Below are 24,298 nucleotides of genomic sequence, written 5' to 3'. Positions count from 1 at the left end.
CTGGGAAGTCTGTCATCATCCATAGATCCCTCCCAGCTGCTTGGAGAACATGGAAGTGAGTCTTTTAAGAAAACACTTTTTAAAAACATACTAAATCAATAGCGTCTCACTTAGGACCAAAGAATCACAGAAGTAGAACTCAAAGGACCCTCAAAAGCAATTTAACCCAGAGTTTCTTAAACCTGGGGATCTGAGAACTTGTTTTAAAAAAAGTTTTAATCTTTTTTTAAATTTTTCTAAAACTTAGATGCACAATAAGAAAAGAAAAAGGAACATATTATAAACATAAAAATTAAACTTAAATACAAAATAAGAAAAGAAAAAAACATGTCATGTGCACAGCCGAATGTAAGAGAGGATGTAAAATATATAGCAATAAATTTTCATTTCAAGAAAGTCTATGTGATAAATACTGTGTGTTGTGCTGAGAGCTATCCATCTTTTCTTTGCTTCCTTATAAGTTTTCTTTTGCTCTATAAAATACTTTGATAACTGTATTTCAATATTATTTCTTTTGAAATCTTACATATTTTATTTACATATTTTATTTTATGAATTTTAAAACATTATTCTGAGAATAGACTTCCTCACACTGTCAGAAGGGGTCTGTGAAACACAAAAAAGGCACATACTCTGATTGTCTCAAAAAAATGTGAAAAATAAGTAAATAAAAGGGGGAGCAGCTAGGTGGTACAGTGCATAGAGCACCAGGCCTGGGGTCAGGAGGGCCTGTGTCAAATCCAGTCTCGGACGCTTACTTGTGAGCCTGGGCAAGTCACTTTACCCTAATTTCCTCTTTAAAAAAATCATCAATTCGTCCAATCACCTTATTTTACAGATGTGGTAACTGAAGCCCAGGAAGTGAGGTAACTTGCCAAAGGTCACACAAGTGCCCAGAATGTGCATTATGATGATGTGGTCCCCACTGTAGTTAATGTGAAATGTGATTCCACCAACAATGTATTCTTTCACTTGGCAAACGAAGTCCCTAAACAAACTTTTCTAACTGATAATTTAAAATAGTGAATACTGAAAAAGTAATCAGTGTAAATAAATGGATAGAATTTTAAATTATGTCACATTTGGGGACTTGTTTTCTTTCCAAACCTTAAGTAAATAACATTCTAATATCTTTGAGCATAATGCTATTAAATATCAAGGGGTCCAAGGAAAGAAAAAAAGCCAGAGATCGGTGGCAACCTGTAGTCTAAGTCAGGAAGTAAACACACCCTGTGGTTTAGTTGCCGCAGATGTGAGCTTGAGGAATTTAGCCATTATAGATTGTCAGTGCCTTAGCCTAAGGGAAAGGAGAGGCACTGCCAGGTCCTTCAGGGTTGTTGTGTTTGTCCTTCCTTCTTGAAGAGGACCATGACATCAAGATGATGACATGACTTGCAGTTGACTTTGACTTCAGTGAGGGAGGGCTGTGCAAGGTCACCAACCTCTCTTTTTCTCCTGAACCATCTGGGTTCAGTGGCCTGATCTTCATCAGGATGGCTGGAGATGGCCCAGGATGCAATGGGAGACCTTGGCCCTTTCAGGCTAAGATCTTATAGCATTCTCACTTGGAGTGAGACACATTCATTCAATGAATAGGCTTCTTTAAGTAGTTGCTCAAAGGATGGCCCCTTTAATAAAAAAAAAAAATCACAGCTAATCTTGGGGATAAAGGCCTCATTTCTAGAATATATAGAGAACTGGGTCAAATGTACAACTATACAAGTCATTCCCCAATTGATAAATGGTCAAAGGATATGAATAGGCAATTTTCAGAGGAAGAAATTAAAGGTATCTATAATCATATGAAAAAACGCTCTAAATCACTTTTGATTAGAGAGATGCAAATCAAAACAACTCTGAGGTACCACATCACACTGATTAGATTGGCAAATATGACAGAACAGGAAAATAATAAATGTTGGAGAGGATGTGGGAGAGTTGGAACACTAAGTCATTGTTGGTGGAGCTGTGAGCTCATCCAACCATTCTGGAGAGTGGTTTGGAACTATGCCCAAAGGGCTACAAAAATGTGCATACCCTTTGACCCAGCAATATCGCTTCTAGGACTACATCCCCAAGAGATCATAAAAATGGGAAAGGGTCCCACATGGACAAACATATTTATAGCAGCACTCTTTGTAGTTGCCAAAAACTGGAAGTCAAGGGGATGCCCATCAATTGGGGAATGGCTGAATAAATTATGGTATATGAATGTAATGGAGTACTATTGTGCCATAAGAAATGATGAACAAGAAGACTTCAGAGAGGCCTGGAAGGACTTATATGACCTGATGCTGAGTGAAAGGAGCAGAACCAGGAGAACTTGGTACACAGCAACGACCACAGTGTGCGAGAGTTTTTACTGATAGACTTGGAACTTCGTAATAATGCAAGAACTTATTAAAAAAAAAAAATCCCAATGTTCTTCTAAGGCAAAATGCCTTCCACACTCAGAGAAAGAACTATGGAATTCAATCGCAGAATATAGCAGATCATGTGTGTGTGTGTGTGTGTGTGTGTGTGTGTGTGTGTGTGTGTGTATTATGTTTTGGTTTGTTACATGATTTCTCCCATTTATTTTAGTTCATCTTCACAGCACGACTATAATGAAAATGTATTCAATAGGAACGTATGTGTAGATACTATACAGAATTGTATGCCATCTTGGGGAGGGAGGGGGGTGGTGGGCGGTAGGTGTGGGGGGATAAAAATCTAAGTTTTATGGTAGTGATTGTAGAATGTTAAATAAATAAATAAAATCAAACTGGGAGAAGAAGACCTTCAAGGACCCTATATCTAAAAGACAACCTTTTCTAGGGGGTCTTTTAGATTAAGATAGATTCTCAGAGGCCTGAATGGTTGGGGGAAGGGGACTGAAAGGATGAGAGGGGAATCTCGCCTGAAGTCAGTGGGGGTAATGGTGAGGGGGAACAGAAGAATATCCTCCGGACAGGGTATTCTAAGCGCCTGGTGGAAGCTGCCACATTCAGAGCTGTTTTAGTCTTACCTTGGGGTGGAGGTGCCTAGTCTATCCCCAAAGGAGAAGGAGCAGTAGCTGACGATGATGGAGACAGCTAAGTGGTGCAGCACATAGGGTGTTGGACGTGGTGTCTAGCTGTGTGACTCCGGACAAGTCACTTAGCTTCTCTAGGCCTCAGTTTCCTCATGTGTAAAAGGACAATACTCAAAGCGCCTCCCACAAAGAGTCCCTGTGAGGATCAGGTGAGATGACATGCACACGGCAGTTTGCAAACCATGAAATACTATGTAAATGTAGCTATCAATCTTACTCTAATGGGAGCTTGTGGAAAGAGCTTGGCTGGAGAAACCCTCCTAAATCCCTCTAGCCCTGGGAAGAAACTATAGAAAAGGAATACATAACCTACATCTGTTTGTTTTAAGGCAAAAGTAAGTGAAGTGGCCACCATTAATAAGAAGAGAATAACGCTGAAACGCAACCTCTCTCCCGCTGATGTCCACCATGATGGGATGTTCAGGAGTGGGCTTCTGAGTGGCCAAGACTCTTGGCATTCCATCAAGCAGGAAGCGTTCTGCTTCACAAGCCAAGGCACAGGCAAATCTGGTTACTGGTAAATGCTGATAAAGCAAGCAACTTGAAGAAAGAAAAGCAGGCAACAGTTAGTGTACATAGATCAGATTAATAAAAACAATAGCAGTGGTTATATAGTACCTACTATGTGCTAGGCACTGTGCTGTGCAGACCATACATTCATAATAATAAGAGCTAGCATTTGTATAGCCCTACTATGTGCTAGGCACTATAATAAGTACTTTACAACTATTACCTCATTTGAGCTTCACAACAACCCTGAGATGTAGGTGTTATAACATAGATCATACATTGATAACGATGATAATAATAGCTAGTATTTATGTAGTGCTACTATGTGCTAGGCACTATAAGTACTTTACAACTATTACCTCATTTGATCTTCAAAATAACTCCAGGAGGTAAGTGTTATTATTATCATTCCCATTACAGTTGAGGAAACTGTGTGAGGGTCACAGAGCTAATAAGACTGGATTTGAACTCAGGTCTTCCACTGAGCCACTTACCTGTCTCAATCAATAAGCACTTCCTAAGTACCTGCTATGGATCTGTCACTCTTCTAGGGGCTGAGGATACAGACACAGAATGCCAAAATTCATTCAGCTCAGGCAGAGGGGAGGCAGATTTCCTTTAAGGATTCCCATTATAGGAATACTTCAGACAACTCTAACCATAAGACTTTAATGGAATAAGTCAGGAACTATAAAACCAGATCCTATTTCAAGCTCAACTCTCCACAGAATGAGCTTGGGAGATGCCCAAGAAGCATTCCCTTGGGCATTTAACCTGGGCATGCCTTTGCGCTTCCACATACCATATGAGATCATGATAAGTGTTGTAATGTTTACCAAGTGCTTTAAGATTCTGGTTATAAAAAAGACATTCTGTTCCTGCAGATCAAAACCACAGTAATTACCGTGAGGTGGCATTACAGAATGTCAAAGTGCAGCTGTGTTTTTGAGCCTTCCTCAGGCAGAATCTCTGCCTTACAAGCTAATGATTTAAGTGAGCTTGAGAGGCCTTTTCAGCTGATGTCACTGAACAAGAAGACTAAATACCAGTTTGGGGACAGCTAGGTGGCACAGTGGATAGAGTGTCAGCCTTGGGGTCAGGAAGACTCAACTCTGTGAGTTCAAATCTGACCTCAGACACTTACTAACTGTGTGACCCTGAGGAAGTCACTTCACCCTGTTTGCCTCATTTTCCTCATCTAGAAAATAAGCTGGAGAAGGAAACGACAACTCACTCCAGTATGCTTGCCAAAAAAACTCCAAGTAAAACACAACTAAACAGCAATAAAACAACAAAAATACTAACTTCTCTTCAATAGGGCCAGAATAGGCACAGGGCTCTGTGACTGGTAACTGCAGGATTGAAGCTTCATAATAGTCACTGGGTAGTAGCACCAGGTAATCCTAATTAAAAGAGAAAAAAAGTATATATTTTTTTAAACCACCACCACATCTTCATAAGGAAATAATAAAACCAGAAATAATAGCAACCAAGATGATAAATAGCACCTCCTTGATTTACATGCTTCTTATCAGTATTTGTGTTCTCCACCCTGACTTTGGTGTCTATATATAGAATTCGACAGATCAGGGACCAGACTGTAATTTCATTGCTATAGGGCAGAGGTGTCAAACAGCAGGTCCACAAGTCACAGTGCTGACTAACACTCCTGGGTGCTGCCTGAACCAGATTAAAATGTAACTGGGAAATGTTTAACAAAAATAAGTAAAAATAAAATGGAACATAAGTAATGTTCATTTGTGGTTTTCTAAGTCAATAGACAGACAGTAGAGATTCTTAAATATAGTTTAGTGCCCTATTTCTATTTGAATTTGATACCACTGGCATTGGGAACTCTCACGTAAGCAAACTCTCTCTCCCAAGAACAGACTGGTATATAATCTAGGGGAGTGAGAATTTAAATAACATTCCCAGGATTACACAGGCAGCATGTGTCAGAGACAGGACTTGGACCCAGGTCTTCCTGACTTCATGCCAGCCCTTTATCTACTGCCACTCTCTGTCTTTCTACCATATATATATATTTTGAAGGGGGGGGGCTTAGAGATTCATTTTTCAATGTAAAAAAAATATTTTTAAGAATGTAAAGGGAAATTTTACTGTCACTAAGTTATATGTAAATTTTAAAATAGAAATCAAAAGAAGAAAAATTATCTTTAACCAGTGACACTATAAAATTATATAAGGTGTCCTAAAAGTCTTGGTGCAGTTTTAAATTATTATAGATTAAGCCATTAAAGACTAATATTATTGGAACACTCTGTATAGGTGTTGTAACTATATTAGGAACTGTGATTTTTCTTTTTTAAATTTCTGCAGTATATTAGCACTCAGAAAACACTATGTTAAGTAATGGCTTGTAACCCTAATGAATCATGTAACTAAAATGGCCAAAATTGTAGCTTAAGAAATAAGGAGAATGTACAAATTCCTCTGAGTTTGCCAAGTTAAGACCATAATGAAAACTTGACCGGTTTTTCTCAGAGGCAAGGCTCAATCAGAGGCTTTGGCATGTACCGATATGGAAGTATTTGTGCGTGTCCCTGTATAATTCCAGGAGATGCAAATGAGATGTCCTGACTGGGGAGTAATCTTTGCAAGAAATGTTGGCTTTTTTTTCCTTCCCGTTGGCTCATCCTTGCACTTGGAACAGCACTCACAGGAGAAGAGAAACATTAGTGATGGGAAGGTTTATATGCCAACCACTCACTCAGCAGAATGCCATGTCATCGTTATGCCTGGCACTTAATCAAGAATAGAAATACTAAATTTCATTAGTAAGGACACATTGCTAATCTACCATAGTTTTAAGAACATTTTAAATCTAACAAACTTCATTTAAAGACATAAGAGAAAGAACCATGGAATTGGAACACAATGAAGCAGAATATTTTCTCTTGTGTTATGCTTTGTTTTGATTTGTTTTTTCTCATAGTTTCTCCCATTCATTTTAATTCATCTATGCAACATGACTAATGTGAAAATATATGGTTTTCTATATGGTTAACAAGAATATATGTGTAGAATCCATATATGATCACATGCCATCTGGGGGAAGGAGAGGGAAGGAAGGGGGAGAAAACCTAAGACTTATGAAAGTGATTGCAGAAAACTGAAAACAAATAAATTAATTTTTAAAAAGACATAAGGTTTTTTCTTTCTAACGTTCATTTCTGGTTTGTTGTCAGAACTGCCCTATGTTTAACTCACATGCTTAGATTGCTAACTATCTGGAGAGAGTTCCTCCTGGTTTTCTCATACATGCAAAGTGCCTACTGATATCTTGTCATTTCTGAGCTCATTTTCTAGGGAAGCATTCAGAACAGAAAACCTATGCGTAATTCATTGCCCTTTCTCCATATATCTGCATATGTGTATGTGTTGGTGCATTTATGAAGATTAATATACTCCTATGTCTATGTCATAGCTAATGTATATGTATTAAATGATCATAAAATATGATGTCTGTTGTCAACATTTCTACATAGATTTTCTCAGCCTCGTCATCTAAAAGTCTGTTGACTTGATAAGGGGCTGTTAGCACATCAAAATATTGTGTTGGATCTGACAAAGAATAAATTATTCTTATTTTCACTCTTTTGTCCCCAATGGTAAATGTTGGAGCCTTTTACTTTCACTTTGATAGGAGACCTTAACAGATAGTTAACAGAAACAAAAAGATTAAGTTGAAAACATATGTATCAGCATCAATACAATCAACTAATTTGGGTGAGAAGCACAAGAAGGAAGAAAGAATTCTGTTGTACCATTATAAGGTATTGTCTCTTTAAGGTCCTACCCTTTTCATATAAAGCAGTTTAATGATGAAAGGAGCAGAAAAAAATTTTCTGTGTAAATAAAAATCATTATATCAACAGATAAAGGATGCAAAACATTGTTGTGGTTATAGATGAACACTTTGATGCCTTAAAGGAGTAGCAATAGCTAGTGTATATGTATGTATGTGTATATATGTACACACATATATGCATATATATGTATGTGATAATGTGTATGTATGTACATGTGTATATATGTGTGATAATGCATATAGTATGTATATCTGTATATGCATACGTATATCTACACATGTATAGAGTAGCTAGCACTTCCAGGTTTGCAATGTGCTTTACATATGTTATCTCTTTATAAGAATTTTGATTCAATAGGAATGTTAAAATATGTATATGAAGAACCATAGTTATCAGACGTGATCTGAGTATTTGGGGACAGAAAATCAACTGTGATGTAACTATAAACACCTACATGACCTTGTGGAGGAAGAAGGGTATTGCCTCATTGAATGCCAATAATTTGACAGTTTAAAGGACAGAGAGAACTATATTTTAAAAATGGGAGAACATGAGTACAAAGAAACCTAGGTTCAAGGACATATAATGGGACAGTACACTGGGTTGAGAACTTAAAACTGCAGGCATTATAGTCCCTCATGTTATTCACAATAACATGTGAAGGTAAGAGGATAAAACAAAAAAAAATGAGAAATCATAAAGTTCTTTGGAGACTGAGGGATAATTTTTAAGTCCGTTAATTTTATAGGGGAAATTAGGTGAATTGCTGCTTTCTAAGAGACAGGTGAGTCACCAAGTGGCAGGAGTTCTAAAACGTTTAGGAGGTGAGAGGCTGAAGCTGAGGCTGAAGATTATTTACTTTCCCCTGTGTTTCTTTGAGAGGAAAAAAGTATAACTGGAAAGTCAGATTTTGCAGCTGCAGCATAGGATGAAATATAGACATATAATTGGACACTGCAGAATTATAGAGAGTGAAGAGTTTCTGGACTTGTTTGTTTTCCTTAGAGAGTCAACTTGACTTGTTTGGTTGTTGTATTTGTCCTTCATTCTTGAAAAGGACCATGACATAAGGGAGATGATGACATGATTGGACAAGAGGTCCCTGCCCAAGCACTTGTTTGATACAATTTGATCAGACAACATGGCATCATGGTGAGTGGATCTCGGCCATGATGCTGGTAGATCTGAGCTGGCAAGGTTGGGGAGGTCTCAGCTGCAGTAGGCTAAGTTAATCAGATGTCCATACAAAGCTCAGTATTAAAATGGTGAGCCCATGAGAAGAGGTGACAACTAAGTTTCCTAATAAGGGGCAAACTGGCTTATAAAATTTCCAATGAGTGGTCATAGAGCCTCTGTTTGAAGGTCTCCAAGGAGAGGGCATCCACTACAAACAGAGTCAGGCTATTCACCTTCTGTACAGCACTATTGTCAAGAAGGTCTTCTTGACAGCCAGTCTAAATGTGCCTCTTTGTAATTTTAATCCATCGTTTCTGGTTCTGCCCTCTGGGGCTAAACAGAAGAACCCTAGTCTCTCCTCCACACAAAACCCTTCAAATACTTCAAGACTAATGTTATGATGTCCAAGGACAGAGCCAAGATGCAGGAACAGAGAAGCACTTGGAAGAGCTCTCTCAATATTCTCTACCAAACAACTTTAGAACAACATCTCACATCAAACTCTAGAGCAGCAGAGCCACAAAAAGGTCAGAATAAGATATTCTACTAGCCCAAGACAACTTATGAGGTTGGAAAAAGAGATCTGTGACATGGGGGAGGAGGCTGGCATAGAGTCCACATGGATGAAACACCATTGGTGGGACTGAGTGGTGGCCCCAGAAGCAGCAGCCATTTCAGGAGCTCTCAACTCAAAGACTGGAAGTTGGTCAGAAAGAGATTACAAGGTACCCCTATGCTAACATTGGACACAGTAACAGACACTATTTACCAACTCTATTGCCTATAACTACTGGGTTCAATGGTAGAGAGGAGCACTTTTAGTCAAGAGGGAATGAAAACCTTGAGGGGCAGCATCACTTCTAGCCCCAAGGGATTAGGGACCCTAAGGAACAGCATATTTAGGATCCCAAGGGAGGAATGGCCCTGAGCAGTATCAATTGCAATTTTCCAAGGGATTAGGGACCCTTCCTGTAAGGACCAGAATGTAGATCTAGAAAGCAGTGATCCTATCCTAGATCACACCACTTGGGAAGCACCAAAAACTTCCAAATCTCCCAGAACTAGTTCTGAAAATAACAGTGAGAAAAAGCCCAAAACTTAAGACAAAGCCCCTCCCTCCCCAAACAGACACACTGGGAACAGAATCTAACATTAACACAAAGTCTCATAACAAGAATTATGCTGGGAAAATGAGCAAACAACAACAACAAAAAGAATCTGACCACAAAAAGCTGCTATGGTGACAGGGAGGATCAAGATACAAACTCAGAAAACAATGAAGTCAAAACAGCTGCAAACAAAGCCTCAAAGAAAAATGTGAATTGGACACAAGCTGAACAAGAATTCCTAGAAAAGCTACAAAATACTTTTCAAAATCAAATAAGAGTGGTAGAGAAAAATTAGGAAAAGAAAGGAAAGTAAAGGAAGAAAATTATGAAAATCACTTGGCACAAGAGGCACAAAAGATATCAAAGAAAATTTTAAAAAGAAAATAAAAAAAGAACTGGTCAAATGGAAAAAGAACGAAAATACAGTGATGCAAATAATTCCTTAAAAAGCAGAATTGGGCAAGTGGAAGCTATTGACTCCATGAGACATCAAGAAACAAACAAATAAAAAAGCCAAAAGAATGAAAAAAATAGAAGAAATGTGACATATCTCATTGGAAAAACAATTGACCTGGAATGTAGATTGAAGAAAGATAATTTAAGAATTATTGGAATCCCTGTTTGTATCTAATGGTAGTCATCTCTAGGGTGGAGGATATGAGGGAAGGGGAAGGAAAAAAAGAAATTTACATGATAACTTTATTGTATATTTAGAGGGAATAGCAAGTTGTAAATATAGGATTTGCAGTTTCATGTGTAATCATCTTTTTATTATCTTATGTTATAGAAATGCTTGTTTTATTTCATAAATTAAAAATAAAAGAAAAAAAGACAAAAACTGAGTATTATCTTTCAAGTGAAAAAAAAATGGATATTTAGTGAAATTTAGGACTTTAAAATATTCCCAATGAAAAGACCAGAGGTGAATAGAAATGTTGACTTTCCAAATATAAGACTCAATATAAACAAAAAAGGTAAACATTTGTAACAACAAGCACCTGGACACACATTCAGGATGACCCACTGGCACTGCTTTTCTTAAAAGAAAGCAACCTTTGAAGGGTCAATAATCCACTTTAATTACATATACCAACAGAGAAAATACAAGCAGAGAAATAAAGACCAACAGACAGGGTTTCCAACTGTCTGACCATAAGCAATGCATACAACACACATCAAGAGACAGATCCAACTGTCTGACCATTACATATAAACACAGTTACCAGAGAGAGAAGCACTAAAATCTAGGTTTTCAAAGCGGGGAGGGGGTTCCTTAATGGCTACCCAGAGTCTCATCTGGCCATATCACATGAACATTCTTCCAACGAGTGAGCCCTAAAGCAAAATGCAACCCACATGCTTCAGTGCCCAATTACCAAGAGGTGTGAAAGCCTTCAAGCAAGCAAACATCCACATAAGTAAACTTTTCCTTTAAATAAGTTCTTCCCCTCAATGGGCTCTATATGAGGCCTATTAATGGGCAGGGAAGATCTTTAACTCCCATTAATATAAATCCCATTAACTTTACAACATTTAAGAGAAATCAAAAGCAATTCAAAGTTAAACAATTTGCCTTTCTACATGGGAAGATGATGCATGTATCTTCTAAGATTTTTTTATAATTTTTAGAGCAGTTAGAAGGATTCTACATAGAATGAAGGTACAAAAGTGAGTCAATTATGTTGAGATGGTGTTAAAAAAATGGATAGGAGAGAAAGAAGGATCCTATAGGAGAAGGGGGAAGGGAGAGGAAGAATGGGAAAAATTATCTCACATAAAAGAGGGGCACAAAGAAAAATGGTGTGTATATGGGGGGGTTGGGCAACACTTGAATCTCACTCACATCTAAATTGGTTCAAAAATGGAAAATATTTTATATATATGCTCAATTATTAATAGAAATCTTTCTTATTCAACAGGGAAGTAGGAGACAAAAGGGATAAGAAAAAGGGAAGGTGATTAAAGTGGGAGCATATAAAAGAAGGCAATGATCAGAAGCAAAATAGACTTTAGAAGAGGGGCAGGATAAAAAGAGAGAGAGGATAAACAGAAGAAAACAGAATGGAAGGAAATGCACAGTTAGTAATCATAACTGTGAATGTGAGTGGGATGAACTAACCCATAAAACAGAAGTGGATAGCAGAAAGGATTAGAAACAAGAATCCAACAATTTGTTCTTTATAAGAAATATTTTAAACTTTAAACAGAGAGACACACATAGAGTTAAAATAAGGAACTGCAGCAGAATCCTATCATGCTTCAGCTGAAGTAAAAAAGAAAAGGCAGTGGTAGCAATCATGATCTCAGACAAAGCAAGAGATAAGCAGGGAAACTACATCTTGCTAAAAGGAACTGTAGACAGTGAAGTAGTAAATGGCACCTTCACTAAAACTGGTCATATATTGGGGCATAAAAACCTCACACAACCAAATGCAGAAAAGCTTAAATGAATCCTTTCCAGATGATAATGCAATAAAAATTACATTTAATAAAGGGCCATGGAAGAATAGATGAAAAGCTAATTGGAAGTTAAATAATCTAATCCTAAAGAATAAGTGGGTCAAAGAACAAGTAATGGAAACAATCAATAATTACATTAAAGAGGACAACAATGAGACAACATTCAAAAATTTGTGGGATGCAACCAATGCAGTACTTAGGGGAAAGTTTATATCTCTAAATACATACATCAATATAATAACAAAAGAGCAGATCAATGAATTGGGCGTGAAACAAACAAACAAAAACTAGAAAAAGAGCACATTTAAAAAAATTTAATTAAATACCAAAATGGAAATCCTGGAAATCAAAGGAGAGATTAATAAAATTGAAAGGAAAAAATCTAATGAGCTAACAAACAAAACTAGGAGCTAGTTTTATGGGAGAAAAAACACAATAAAGTAGATAACCTATTAGTTAATCTGATTTTAAAAAGATGAAAACCAAATTACCAATTTCAAAAACAAAAAGGTGAACGTACCACCAATGAAGATGAAATTAATGCAATGATTAGGAGTTATTTTGCCCTATTATATGCCAGTAAAACTGACAAAATAAGTGAAATAGATGAAAATTTGCAAAAATATAAGCTGCCCAGATTAACAGAAGGAGAAACAGAATACTTACATAATCATATCTTAGAAAAAGAAATTTAACAATTCATCAATGGGTTCCCTAAGAAAAAATCTACAGATGAATTTATAAGCGAATTCTACCAAACACTTAAGGAACAATTAATCCTAATACTATTTAAACTATTTGAAAAAATAGGTAAAGAAGGAGTCCTACTAAATTCCTTTTAGGACACAAATACCGCTTTGATATCTAAAGTAGACGGAGCAAAAAAAGAGAAAGAAAACTACTGACCAATTTCTTTGATGAATATCAAAGCAAAATTTTAAATAAAATACCATCCAGGAGATTACAGAAATAAATCATAAAGATCATATACTATGACCAGGTGCATCAATAAATGTAGAAAAAGTCTTTGACAAATTACAAAACCTATTCCTATTAAAAACAGTAGAAAACATAGGAATCAAAGCCTTTCTTAAAATGTTAAGTAGTATCTATCTAAATTCAAATTGTGTGAAGGAGACTTTTGAGAGTTCCTTGGATAGCAAGGACATCAAATCAATCAATATTTAAAGAATACTTAAAGAAATTAATTCAGGCTATTCACCAGAAGGTCAAACACTAAAGCTGAAATACCTTTAAATAGAGGACTTATTGGAAAAGACTATGATTCTGGGAAAGATTGAAGGCAAAAGAAGAAGGGAGGAGCAGAGAATGAGATGGAAAGATAGTGTCATGGAAGCAATGAACAGGAGCTTGGACAGACCTTGGGAGATAGTGGAGGACAGAAGGGTCTGGCTTGCTAATGGCGCACAGGGTCACAGAGTCAGACACTACTGAATAACAAAATCTATTTAAAATCAAGAGCAACCATTATCTGAAATGAGGATAAGCTTGAAACCTTACCAATAAGATCAGGAATGAAGCAAGGATATCACTACTATTATTCAGTACTATACTAGAAATACTAACTATAGCAATAAGAGAAGAAAAAGGATTTGAAGGAATAAAAATAGACGATATGATGGTATGATGATAGGATGGTATATTTAGAAAACCCTAGAGAATCAACTAAAAAACTAATTGAAACAATTAACAACTTCAGCAAATTTTCAGAAATGCAAAATAAACCCATATAAATCATCAGCAATTCTATATATTACCAACAAAACCTAGCAAGAAGAGATAGAAAGAGAAACTCCATTTACAATAACTACAGAAAATATAATATACTTGGGAGCCTACCTGCCAAGACAAACCCAGAGATTATATGAACATAACTATACAACACTGTTCACACAAATAAAAACAGATCTAAATAACTGGAGAAATATTCAGTGTTCATGAGTTGTCCAAGTCAATATAATAAGCATGACAAGTCTACATAAGTTAATTTACTTATTCAATGCCATATCAATCAAACTACCAAAGAGTTATTTTATAGAGCTAGAAAAAAAAATAGTAGCAGAATTCATCTGGAAGAAACAAAAGGTCAAGAATATCAAGGGAATCAATGAAAAAAATGTTAAGGAAGGCAGCCTAGCAGTTCCAGATTTCAAATATATTACAAACTGGTAATCATGAAAACAATCTGGTACTGGCTAAGAACCAGAGAGGTAGATCAGTGAAACAGATTAAGTACACCATACACATTAGTGCAATCTCATATTTGATAAACCCAAAGATCCAAGCTTCTTGGGTTATAGCTCAATATTTGACAAAAATTTCTGGGAAAATTGTAAAGTAGTTTGGCAGAAACTAGATAGAGACCAACATCTCACACAATATGCCAAGAGGAGGTCAAAATGAATAAATGATTTAAACATAAAGGGTGATGTCACAAGTAAGTTAGGAGAGTGTGGGAAAAATGGACCGGTCAGATCCATGGATTAGGAAAGAGTTGATGACCAAGCAAGAGACAGAGGGGATTATGAGAAGTAAAACAGATAATTTTGATTACACGAAATTTGAGAGCTTTTGCACAAACAAAACTAATGCAGCCAATGTTAGGAGGAAAAGAGGAAATAGAGAAAAAAATTCTGCTACTATTTTTTTCTGATAAATGCCTCATTTCTCAAATATGCAGGGAACTGAAGAAAATTGATAAAAAATAAGAACCATTCCCTAGTTGATAGCAGCTCTTTTTGTGGTGGCAAAAAATTAGAAATTGAGGGTATTACCATCAATTGGAGAATGGCTGAACAAGTTGTTATTGATTATGCTGGAATAATATTGTGCCATAAGAAATGCTGAATGGGGTGATTTCAGAAAAATCTGGGGAGACATATCAATGGATGCAAAATGAAGTTAGCAAAACCAGGAGAAATTGTACACCGTAACAGCAATATTGTAAGGATGATCAGTTGTGAAAGACATAGCTTCTCAAATCAACAGTGATCCAAGATAATTCCAAATAATTCTGTCCACTTCCAGAAAGAGAACTGATGAACTCTGAATGCAGATTGAAACACGCTTTTTTTACTTTTTATTGTTTTATTTTGTTTGTGTTTTCTTTTGTAACGTGAATAATATACATAGAAATATGCTTTGTATGACCTCACATATATAGTCAAAATAGAATTGCTTGACTTCTCAAGGAAGGGAGAGAAAAGGGAGAGAATTTGAAATTCAAAATATTTTTAAAATAATTGCCAAAAATTTTTATCATGTAATTGGAAAATATTTAATGAAGTAAAAATAATTTTTAAAGAATTACTATCATGCAGCAGGTAGCATGGTGGATAGAGCACTGGATCTTGAGTAGGGAAGACCTGAGATCAAATTCAGTCTCAGAAATTTACTGGTTGTGTGACCTTGAGCAAGCCACTTAGCCAATGACTGCCTCAGTTTCCTCCACTGTAAAATTGAGATAATAACCTCCTGGGATTGTTGTGGGAATCAAATGAGATAATATTTGCCCAGTGCCAAGTACATAAGAGGGGCTTAATAAATGCTTGACCCCTTCTTTCCCCAGATCTGAATTACCATATGCCTTGTCTGACTTTGATTCCCAAAGATTGTTTACACAGGAAAGGTATGATACTCTAAGCTTTGATGTTCACTTCCATCATATACTCAATTCCTACTAGTTCATTCTCTTAGTGTCAAGTCATGCTGCTTGGTATAAAAAGGCTCACAGCCCCATTTATCCTTGGGTCACCCCAGCCAATACCATCAGCCACAAATGTCCTCAATGCTGTCTCGTGTTTGGCAAATGTTCCTGCAATATCTGTTTCTTCAAATATCTCAGAGATCAGGGGTCTAATATCCAGGGGTGAGTGCTTAGGTGGAAAATGGCACCTCATATCTTTGGCCTGATAAAACAGCCAATTCTAAATAATCAGCAACGATTGATCCCTGCCCACATGTTCTTTGGCTCTGAGGAAAGGCTTGTTGGCTCAGCTAAGAGGACTGATGCAATCAGTATACTGAGAATGTACTCAATCCACTGCACAAAGTAAGGACTCATGACTGCCCAAAGAAGTTCTGACTAGAAAGGTGATAGACAACATATTTTTTACCTTGAAATATGACTTCATTGATATATAGAATTCCCAGTGAGGAAGCTCCTCTATCAATGCATATGAGAATTGTTCTGCAAATTTCAGTCTGAGACAGTGTTCAGTGATGCTGACAAGGGAAGTGACTTGTCCAAAGTCACTTAGCCAACATACATCATTAATAAAGGTATGAAAGTCTAAAACTGCACCCAGACTTTTTGGGACACTCTTTTAAAAAAAAGAGGGGCAAATGTATTAGATTACCAAAATAACTTTCAGAGAAATAATTCCATTATGGGGTGTCCAGACACTATAATAACCCTGCTTATATGTGATTTTGTATGATGTAACTTTTGTTCATTAATTCAACATCCAACAAACATTTATGAGGCAGTTGGTATATGCAGATCACTGTGGCAGAAAAGGATATGAAGTTTAGGAGCTTTATAACTATTGGTGATAAATTCTTTTCTTAAGACAATCAATTCTGCAACAAAATATTGTCCAAGTATTGAATGATGAAAGAAGTAGCAGTTTCTTGAAGATCTGCTTGGTTTACCACATTTCCAAGGCTATACCAGAAGCTGCCAACTTGGGAGGAAACTTTCAAGCTAGAAAGGCTTTAAACATTGGTCTCATGATGGACTATACAGGCTCATAACCAGGTGAGTTGCAGTCACATTCTGAGCCAGACCATTTATAATTGTGTTAGTGGAAAGAGTGTTCACTTAAAACAAAAAAATACAGATTCTTGGATTATGGGTATCTTGAAGTAAATATCACAACAGGGGATTTTAATTGAACTTATGGGACTTCTTCGTTCTTTAGCCTCATCCTACTTAATTACTAGAAGAGGAGAGAGTGATTTACAATAGAAACCCTCAAGTGGATTTCTGAATGGAAGAAATATAGATTTGATTAGTTAATTTTATCAATGATATGCTATAATCGGCTAGGTGATTTTTTGTTGTTTTCAGCTAGCAGGGGATGGGTTGTGCAATCTATAAATGACACTTCATCAAAACTGGGGAATCTCTTGTGAGAATGAGTCATTATGGATTCATCTCTTAAAAATAAACATCATCAATTTCTATATTTGATTTATCAGGAAAACCTTCTTTGCCACTGTAGATTATACTCTCTTGTGACACCTGCTTTGGAAAAATATCACACCCAAATCCCTTTATTCAGAACTGTTGTCTTACCAGAAGGACGCCCTCTGCCTTTATACTAACAGTCCATGCTCCTGGAGTAAGGGAAAATGGATCTGCAAAACCATTTCCTGGGACAGTGACAAAAGCTGGCTCTTTGCTAGGCAGGAAGACAATCTCTTTGCTTTGAACAGGAGCTGTCAAAGGGAAAAACATACTGAGTATCCAAGAGACATTCAATAGGTTCGAGTGAATGAACATGAAGATATTTTTTATACCTGCTAAAGTTACTGTTTCAAGCACTGAGTATGTATCTGACAAAGTTATGTAGGTTAGTTAAGATGAAACAGTTCTTTTAAGATAAAAGTTCTTTTGAAAGTTGGCTTAGGTGACAGTGGATAGAGTGCTGAGCTTAGAGTCAGAAGACTAAAGTTCTAATCTAGCTTCAGACACTATCTGTATAACCCTGGGCAGGTCACTTAACCTCTCAACTGTAAAATGACATCCCCATTCCAGGGTTTTTTGTGAGGATCAAATGGGATAATATTTGTAAAGCGCTCAGTTAGCACAATGCCTGGCATACATTAGGTGCTTAATAAATGTTTGTCTCTTTCTTCCTTCCTTTCCTTCTTTCCTTCCTTCCTCCCTCCACCATTTCTTCTCTCTCCCTCTCTCTCCTCTCTCTTTCTCTGTCTCTGTCTCTCTCTCTTTCTCTCTCTCTCTTCTTTCCTTCCTTCATCCCTCCCTCCCTTCCTTTCTTTCTGATATATGCTAGCATGTGTCTAGAATAGCAGTAGAATGAAAAGGTGATGGAGGTGGAATGACGATACTGTGCCAGTCCACATTATAGTTTACTCCAATAAACTGATGCTATTGTATTCCTGTCTTCTACAATCAAAGAAAATCTAGAATCATTGTACTTACGATCTCTTTAAATTAACTCTTTCTCATGGGAAAGAGCAAGTATTCAGCAAATAATTTCATAGAAAAAGTTGGGGAAACTAAGTTGGGAAGTAAGGAAATCCCTTTGTTTCTCTCCAAAATTATTTAAAGACTTAAAATTAGTCCTCTTGATCTAAACTAAGGTGATTCCAGCATAAGATAAGCTTCATTAGATCTAATCAGTTACTGTTTTTAGGGTGTAGGAAAGGATTTAACCTGGAAAAATCAATCTAAAGTATCGTGTGGTCCTAGAAATTATATTTTGTCAATTTGTTTAAAGAAACATGGCCCCTGCACTCAAGAAGCTTATAATTACAAATATCATTGATGCATAAACCTAATACAGGAGGAGAAACATGAATAGGAATAAAGAATAAAGCAAATGATAAAAAAATGAAAACTGTGTACAAACAAATAGGAACCAACAATAGAGTAGTTCCAGATATTAGCCTAGAAGAACAATGAACTAGAAGGCAGAAGAAAGGAAGTCATGAGCATTTCCTATTTAAACAGGAGAAGGATGGGAACTTTGCTGCTTCTTTCCCAGGTAGCTTTCACTGAAAATACATGACCAAAGCATCAACAAAAGAAAAAAAGAATAAGAGAGGGTGGCGAATAGAAAGCATAATGAAGAGAAATATGTTACTAAGACTCTACACTATATTAAATTTTCAAAAATACTTAAGGACAAAAATCAGGTTTAAATTTGAGTAAGAATTTTTTTAAAAAAAATCCATCATTTTAACATGTTATTTGTTTAAGAATTTACTATGATCTTCCTTTTAAAAGGAGATGATTACACCACTCTCAAAACACCCTCAACTAAATTTGTCATTTGCTTTGTACCTGTAATTTTTTTCCCCTGTGAACTAGTAGAAACATTTTCTATCCTTTCCTAAATATGGCTCATCTGTGCAATATTTATTAAGTAAAATATTATTTTTGGAATCGGATGCAAGTTCCAACTAAATCCAAAATGTTAAGCTCTAGGCTAACTACACAATAATTTTATCACTCAACTTAGCCTCCTCTAGATCTGGCACAATCTGAAAGAAAATAACTATGGGAATGAGTTCGTTCTTGCCCCTACTCCCCAGGTTCCCTTCAATTCAGAAGGAATCCTGTGGATCTTTTCAGCAAAACTGGAGCTCTCCCTAAGTCTTTCTTGAAGTTACTTGGAAATTCATGAGTGGGAAAGAGTATAAACACCCACATATCCATGATCCATTATGTTTAGTCTACCCAAATTACCTATTTTTCTCTTTCTTTCTCTTTCCCCCCTACCCTTCCAAACACCTGGATTCCAAGAAAATCTCCTGACCCCAAAGTCAGAGGTGGAATATAAAGATGGCTATATGCCCTGCTTATAATCCAATAGTATTAAATTTTGTCAATTTCTAGAAAATGAATCGTAAGCAAATAATAATCATGAATGTGTAGTTTGAAAGAAAGGCAAATTAGCAAAAGAAAGAGCTTTTGGAGAACTGATTTTTAAGGCAATAGATGTAAAAAAATATTTTTTAAATGCATCCAAATTAGGAAAATGTGAGGAAGCATTACTGTGACTGAATAATCAACAAGCATTTGTTAAGTGGCTACCACATACCACACATTATGCAGGTGACAAGAATACAAAGACCAAACATGAAATAACTCTGCCCTCAAGAAACTTATGCTTTAACCAGAGGAGATAACATACACATATATAGGCATATACAAACTATTGACATAAGATGATTTAGGTGGGGAGGGGGAACATTAGACATTGGGATGTTCAGGAAAGCCTTACATATACCTACCTGCTTTAGACCAGGACCGATAAATAGTTATGTGACCAAACACTGTTTCAGTTCCAGGGTTAATGTATCTCAGAACAGCACGAAATAAGTATTGGTTTGCTTTCTCCACATTCAATGTTATCACCACTTCATTCTGTAAAATGGAAGTTAATAAACATACAACAACATCCCTAAAGTATGGACTAGACAATGGGTTAGGAGCCCCATTAGCCAAATAATGATTTTGTATTATGAGTTACATACACACTCAACATGGACACCCTTAAGAAGCAAGCAAGTTGGCAGTTGAATGGACAGCAATACTCAAGTGTGGAAGGTGAAGATGGAAGGATGACCAGCCTAACAACAGATTAAAGTCACTTACAATTAGGGTTGGAGCCAGCAACTGAGATCCTCCCTTTCGATTTTTTTGTAACGAGGCTTATATAGCGGAGCACTAGATGACCTAGCTTAAAGGAAGCCACAGTGATAGGGACAACCACCTCTGGCTGAGAAAGAGAAAAAGAAGGAAAAGAAAAAGAGGAAGGCACATTACTACCACCCCCAAAGGGAGACGGTGTTAAGGTGGAGTATGGACAAACACAGGATGGGTGAATTCCTCAGCAGTCAAAATCCAAATGTTTTCAGGCTTTAAAATCAATATCTGTAATTGGGTGTTGGTGATCCCTCTACTAACAGACCAAAATCCCTTCAGATTTTAGTAGACAGTTTCATGAGGTGCTGTGGCCAAAAAAAAAAATAATAATTCATCATTTACAGACCAACACTCTGGTAATGGACATCTCTGAGAGGTTGGTGATTGGACGGCAGACTCAGTCTGTCAATGAGCATATTCCAGCACTTTACAGATTGGCAGAATCTTTCAGAATCTTTTGGCATAGCTTTTGAGAACCCAAGGTCATCCCTTTCTAATGACAAGGTATCTGACTAGGACTCATTCATTTAACTGTGAAAAAAGAATTATCTTTCTCTTTGATCAAAGGTATCTGTGGATACCAACCACACCTGATAGGAAATGAAATATATTAGTTTCGATGCTGCAGGTGCTCAGACAATGGACCCTTTAAGTTTACAGAGAGCCCTGCCAAGCTTTTTAATCCTCAAGGAATAACCTATACAAGCTATGGAACTTGAACCAAGACTCCAGGTCCTAACATGTCACAGGAAGGATGCACCAACCCCAGAGGATACATGTGGCCACTGGGAAAATGAGGGTAATTACTTTAGGTGACTTGGAGAATAAAGGATGCCTTTGAATAAGATCCTTGATGCTGAATGGAAAAGCTTGTGTTTTGTTGTATTATTGAATCATTTCAGTCATGACAGAGCTAGTGGAGTGGTTTGCCACTGTGGGATCACTGAAACAACAGAAGGGGCGTAGTTAGGGAGGCAGAAAAGCTCTGAGACAAATAGCATATTTCATAATTTTGCTTCCATCCAGCATTTATATAGCAGTTTAAGTTTTGCAGAGTGCTTTACCAATATTGTCTCAATTCCATTATTTATTCCCATTTTATAGATGAGAAAACTGAGGCAGATCAACAAGCTGCAAATCACAGAATGCCACAGTCTCAGAAAAAGAGGGAGGAGGGAAAGGAAATAAGCATTTATATAGTACCTACTATATACTACTGAGCTAAATACTTTACAAATATTTTTTGGAAATAATGAATTTGTAAGTTTGTAAAATTTACATTTAAAAACATTTAAAATTTAAATTTGTAAAATTAAAACCTGGTTGTAAAATGTGTAAAAATAAATCTCATTTGATGCTCATGACAACTCTGCAAGGTAGGTGCTGTTATTATCCCCACTTTATAGTTAAGAAAACTAAGGCAAAAAGAGATTAAGTGATCTGCCCAGGGTCACACAATCTAGTAAGTGTCTGAGGCTGGATTTGAACTTGGATCCTCCCTGATTGCAGGCCCATTGCATTATTCATTGTGCCACCTCGCTGACTAAAGTGGGGGGAAATTTTTCTGAAAGGGATCCTAAACACAATGGACAGGTGGATGCTGAGGTAAGTAGGCTGCAGCATATTAACAATGACTTGCCCACAAAAATTGGGATAAAAAAATGCCAAGGACACATGTGACCAGGCAGGGAGATGGGACAGTCATGTTGTGAGGGTATATAGTTGGTGTTCAGTCATTTTCCAGGCATGTCTGACTTGGGGTTTTCTTGGCAAAGATATTGGAGTAGTTTGCCATTTCCTCCTCCAGCTCATTTTACAGATGAGGAAACTGAGGCAAATAGGATTAAGTGACTTTTCCAGGGTTGTATAGCTAGTAAGTGTCTGAGGCTGGATTTGAACTCAGGTCTTCCTGACTCTAGGCCTGGCACTCTATCCACTGCCCCACCTAGCTGCCCCATACCAATGACGACAGTAGCCAAATCAACAAGACCATGAACCTTTCAAAGAAACAAGGCATCTGTAGCATTTATGCAAGTACTGTGAGAGAGCTGAATTCCTCAGATATCTTGATAAGTTTTTCTTGTTTTTTGGAGGGCAGCTGGGGGGCACAGCAGACAAGGTTCTGTACCTGGCATTAGGAAGCCCTGAGTTCAAATGCGGCTTCAAGTACTTATTAGCTATGGGAACCTGAGGGAGTCCCCTAATAGTGGTCTGCCTCAGTTTCCTGTAAAATGAGAATAACAGCAGCGCCTATTTCCCAGGGATGCTGGGAGGATAAAATGAGATAACACTTGAAAAAGTGCTTTTCAGACCTTAAAGAGCATCCTAAATGCTAGCTTTGATGACAATGATGGAAGTGTTTCCATCTGAAGTTGTTAGTCTCATCTAAGTGAGAAACCTTCTCAGTCTTTTTTAAACTATCAATTCCCAGTGTTCTGTACCGAAACCTTTTTATATCATTTTTACAGAGGGTCTAAGTAAAGTCTTTTGACTGAGTCCCAATTTTACAGAACAAATTCTTTTATTAAGGGAATTTGTTCTGTAAAGTTTGGATTCAGTCAAAGGGCTGCACCCGAGGACCTAGAGGGCCACATGCAGCCTCGAGGCTGCAAATTCCCCACCCTTGCACCAGTTTCTAAAAGGAGAGGTCTCATTAGGCTCCCCAAAATTAAGGTAATGATCAGCCTAAGAGGAGCCCCTTGATTAATTCAATTAATTGAATTCACTTTTGCTTAGGAAAGAGGAGTCACTGGAGAGAGTACTTAAATCAGGATTGAATGGCTTCAGGACCAAGATTCTCCAGGGTGGCATGAAAAGGAAGTTATGCTACAGTTCTGTCTGATGGATCAAACACCGTTACCTAAGCTTAGCACTTCTACTTCACTTCCATTATGGAACTGTGTTTTTGAACCTTATAGATTGGAATCAGATAAAGGTTTGGACAGAGAAATTTTCAAAGACAGAATTAGTTTCTGTCCTTTTAGATTTTTCATTCTCTCTCTCTCTCTCTCTCTCTCTCTCTCTCTCTCTCTGTCTCTGTCTCAATCTGTCTCTCTCTGTCTCTCTCTCTCTCTCTCTCACTCACTCTCTTTCCAGAGATGTGCCTAGGACACAGAGTATTTTACATTTTATTTTTTTCTTCCATACTGTGTCTCATTAAGGAGTTCCAGTAGTATTCTTGGGCTCAATGCAGTCAATACAATGTCATCTACTAAGACAATGCACCTGGAGAAGCGTAATATCTCTTGGAAATGCCTTTTCTATTGACTCCACACTGGAACAGTTTTTTGCCTTGCTTGATGGTGGCATGCAGAGAATCACTGAATAAGGTTATCTCTGTGTTTTCCCACCAGACTGCATGCCGCTTGACCTTCTTTCTCCATCAGTCTCCCAAAACTGGGTATTTTCTTCTCCTCTCTCCCCCATTCACATTCCTTTTATGTGTTGCCTTCCTGATTAGAACATAAGCCTCTTGAGAGCAAACACTGTCTTTCTTTTTACTTGTGTTTGACTTCTCGGTGCCATTAAATACATATAGTGTATTCCCAGTAGACTTAAAAAATGCTTGTTGACTGAATGACTATATCAAGGGCTTAACATATGAATGGGAGACTTCATGTTAGAGGTAACCCAAGAAAATCAGCTTAGAAAATGCTAAAAACAAATAAGGAACAAAGGTTCTCTTGCTTATCCCAATACAAAATCAAAAGTGAGA

General features: G+C 37.1%; 1 protein-coding gene across 2 annotated transcripts in view; it reads right to left on the bottom strand.

Annotated features, from left to right (window-relative positions):
- Positions 1 to 24,298, bottom strand: part of LAMA3 (laminin subunit alpha 3) — a 330,029-nt gene that overhangs the window by 145,909 nt on the left and 159,822 nt on the right. For both annotated transcript variants that reach the window (XM_072604400.1, XM_072604399.1), the window contains exons 23-26: positions 20,169 to 20,301; positions 17,482 to 17,624; positions 4,889 to 4,986; positions 3,460 to 3,613 (exon numbers count right to left, since the gene is read on the bottom strand). In XM_072604400.1, coding sequence (XP_072460501.1) covers positions 3,460 to 3,613; positions 4,889 to 4,986; positions 17,482 to 17,624; positions 20,169 to 20,301 — 528 coding nt within the window. The remainder of the gene's footprint in view (positions 1 to 3,459; positions 3,614 to 4,888; positions 4,987 to 17,481; positions 17,625 to 20,168; positions 20,302 to 24,298) is intronic.

Source organism: Notamacropus eugenii, chromosome 4 (assembly GCF_028372415.1).
Source record: "Notamacropus eugenii isolate mMacEug1 chromosome 4, mMacEug1.pri_v2, whole genome shotgun sequence".
Taxonomy (NCBI): domain Eukaryota; kingdom Metazoa; phylum Chordata; class Mammalia; order Diprotodontia; family Macropodidae; genus Notamacropus; species Notamacropus eugenii.
Note: the sequence above shows the minus strand (reverse complement) of the source record. Positions and strands in the feature narration are given on the sequence as shown.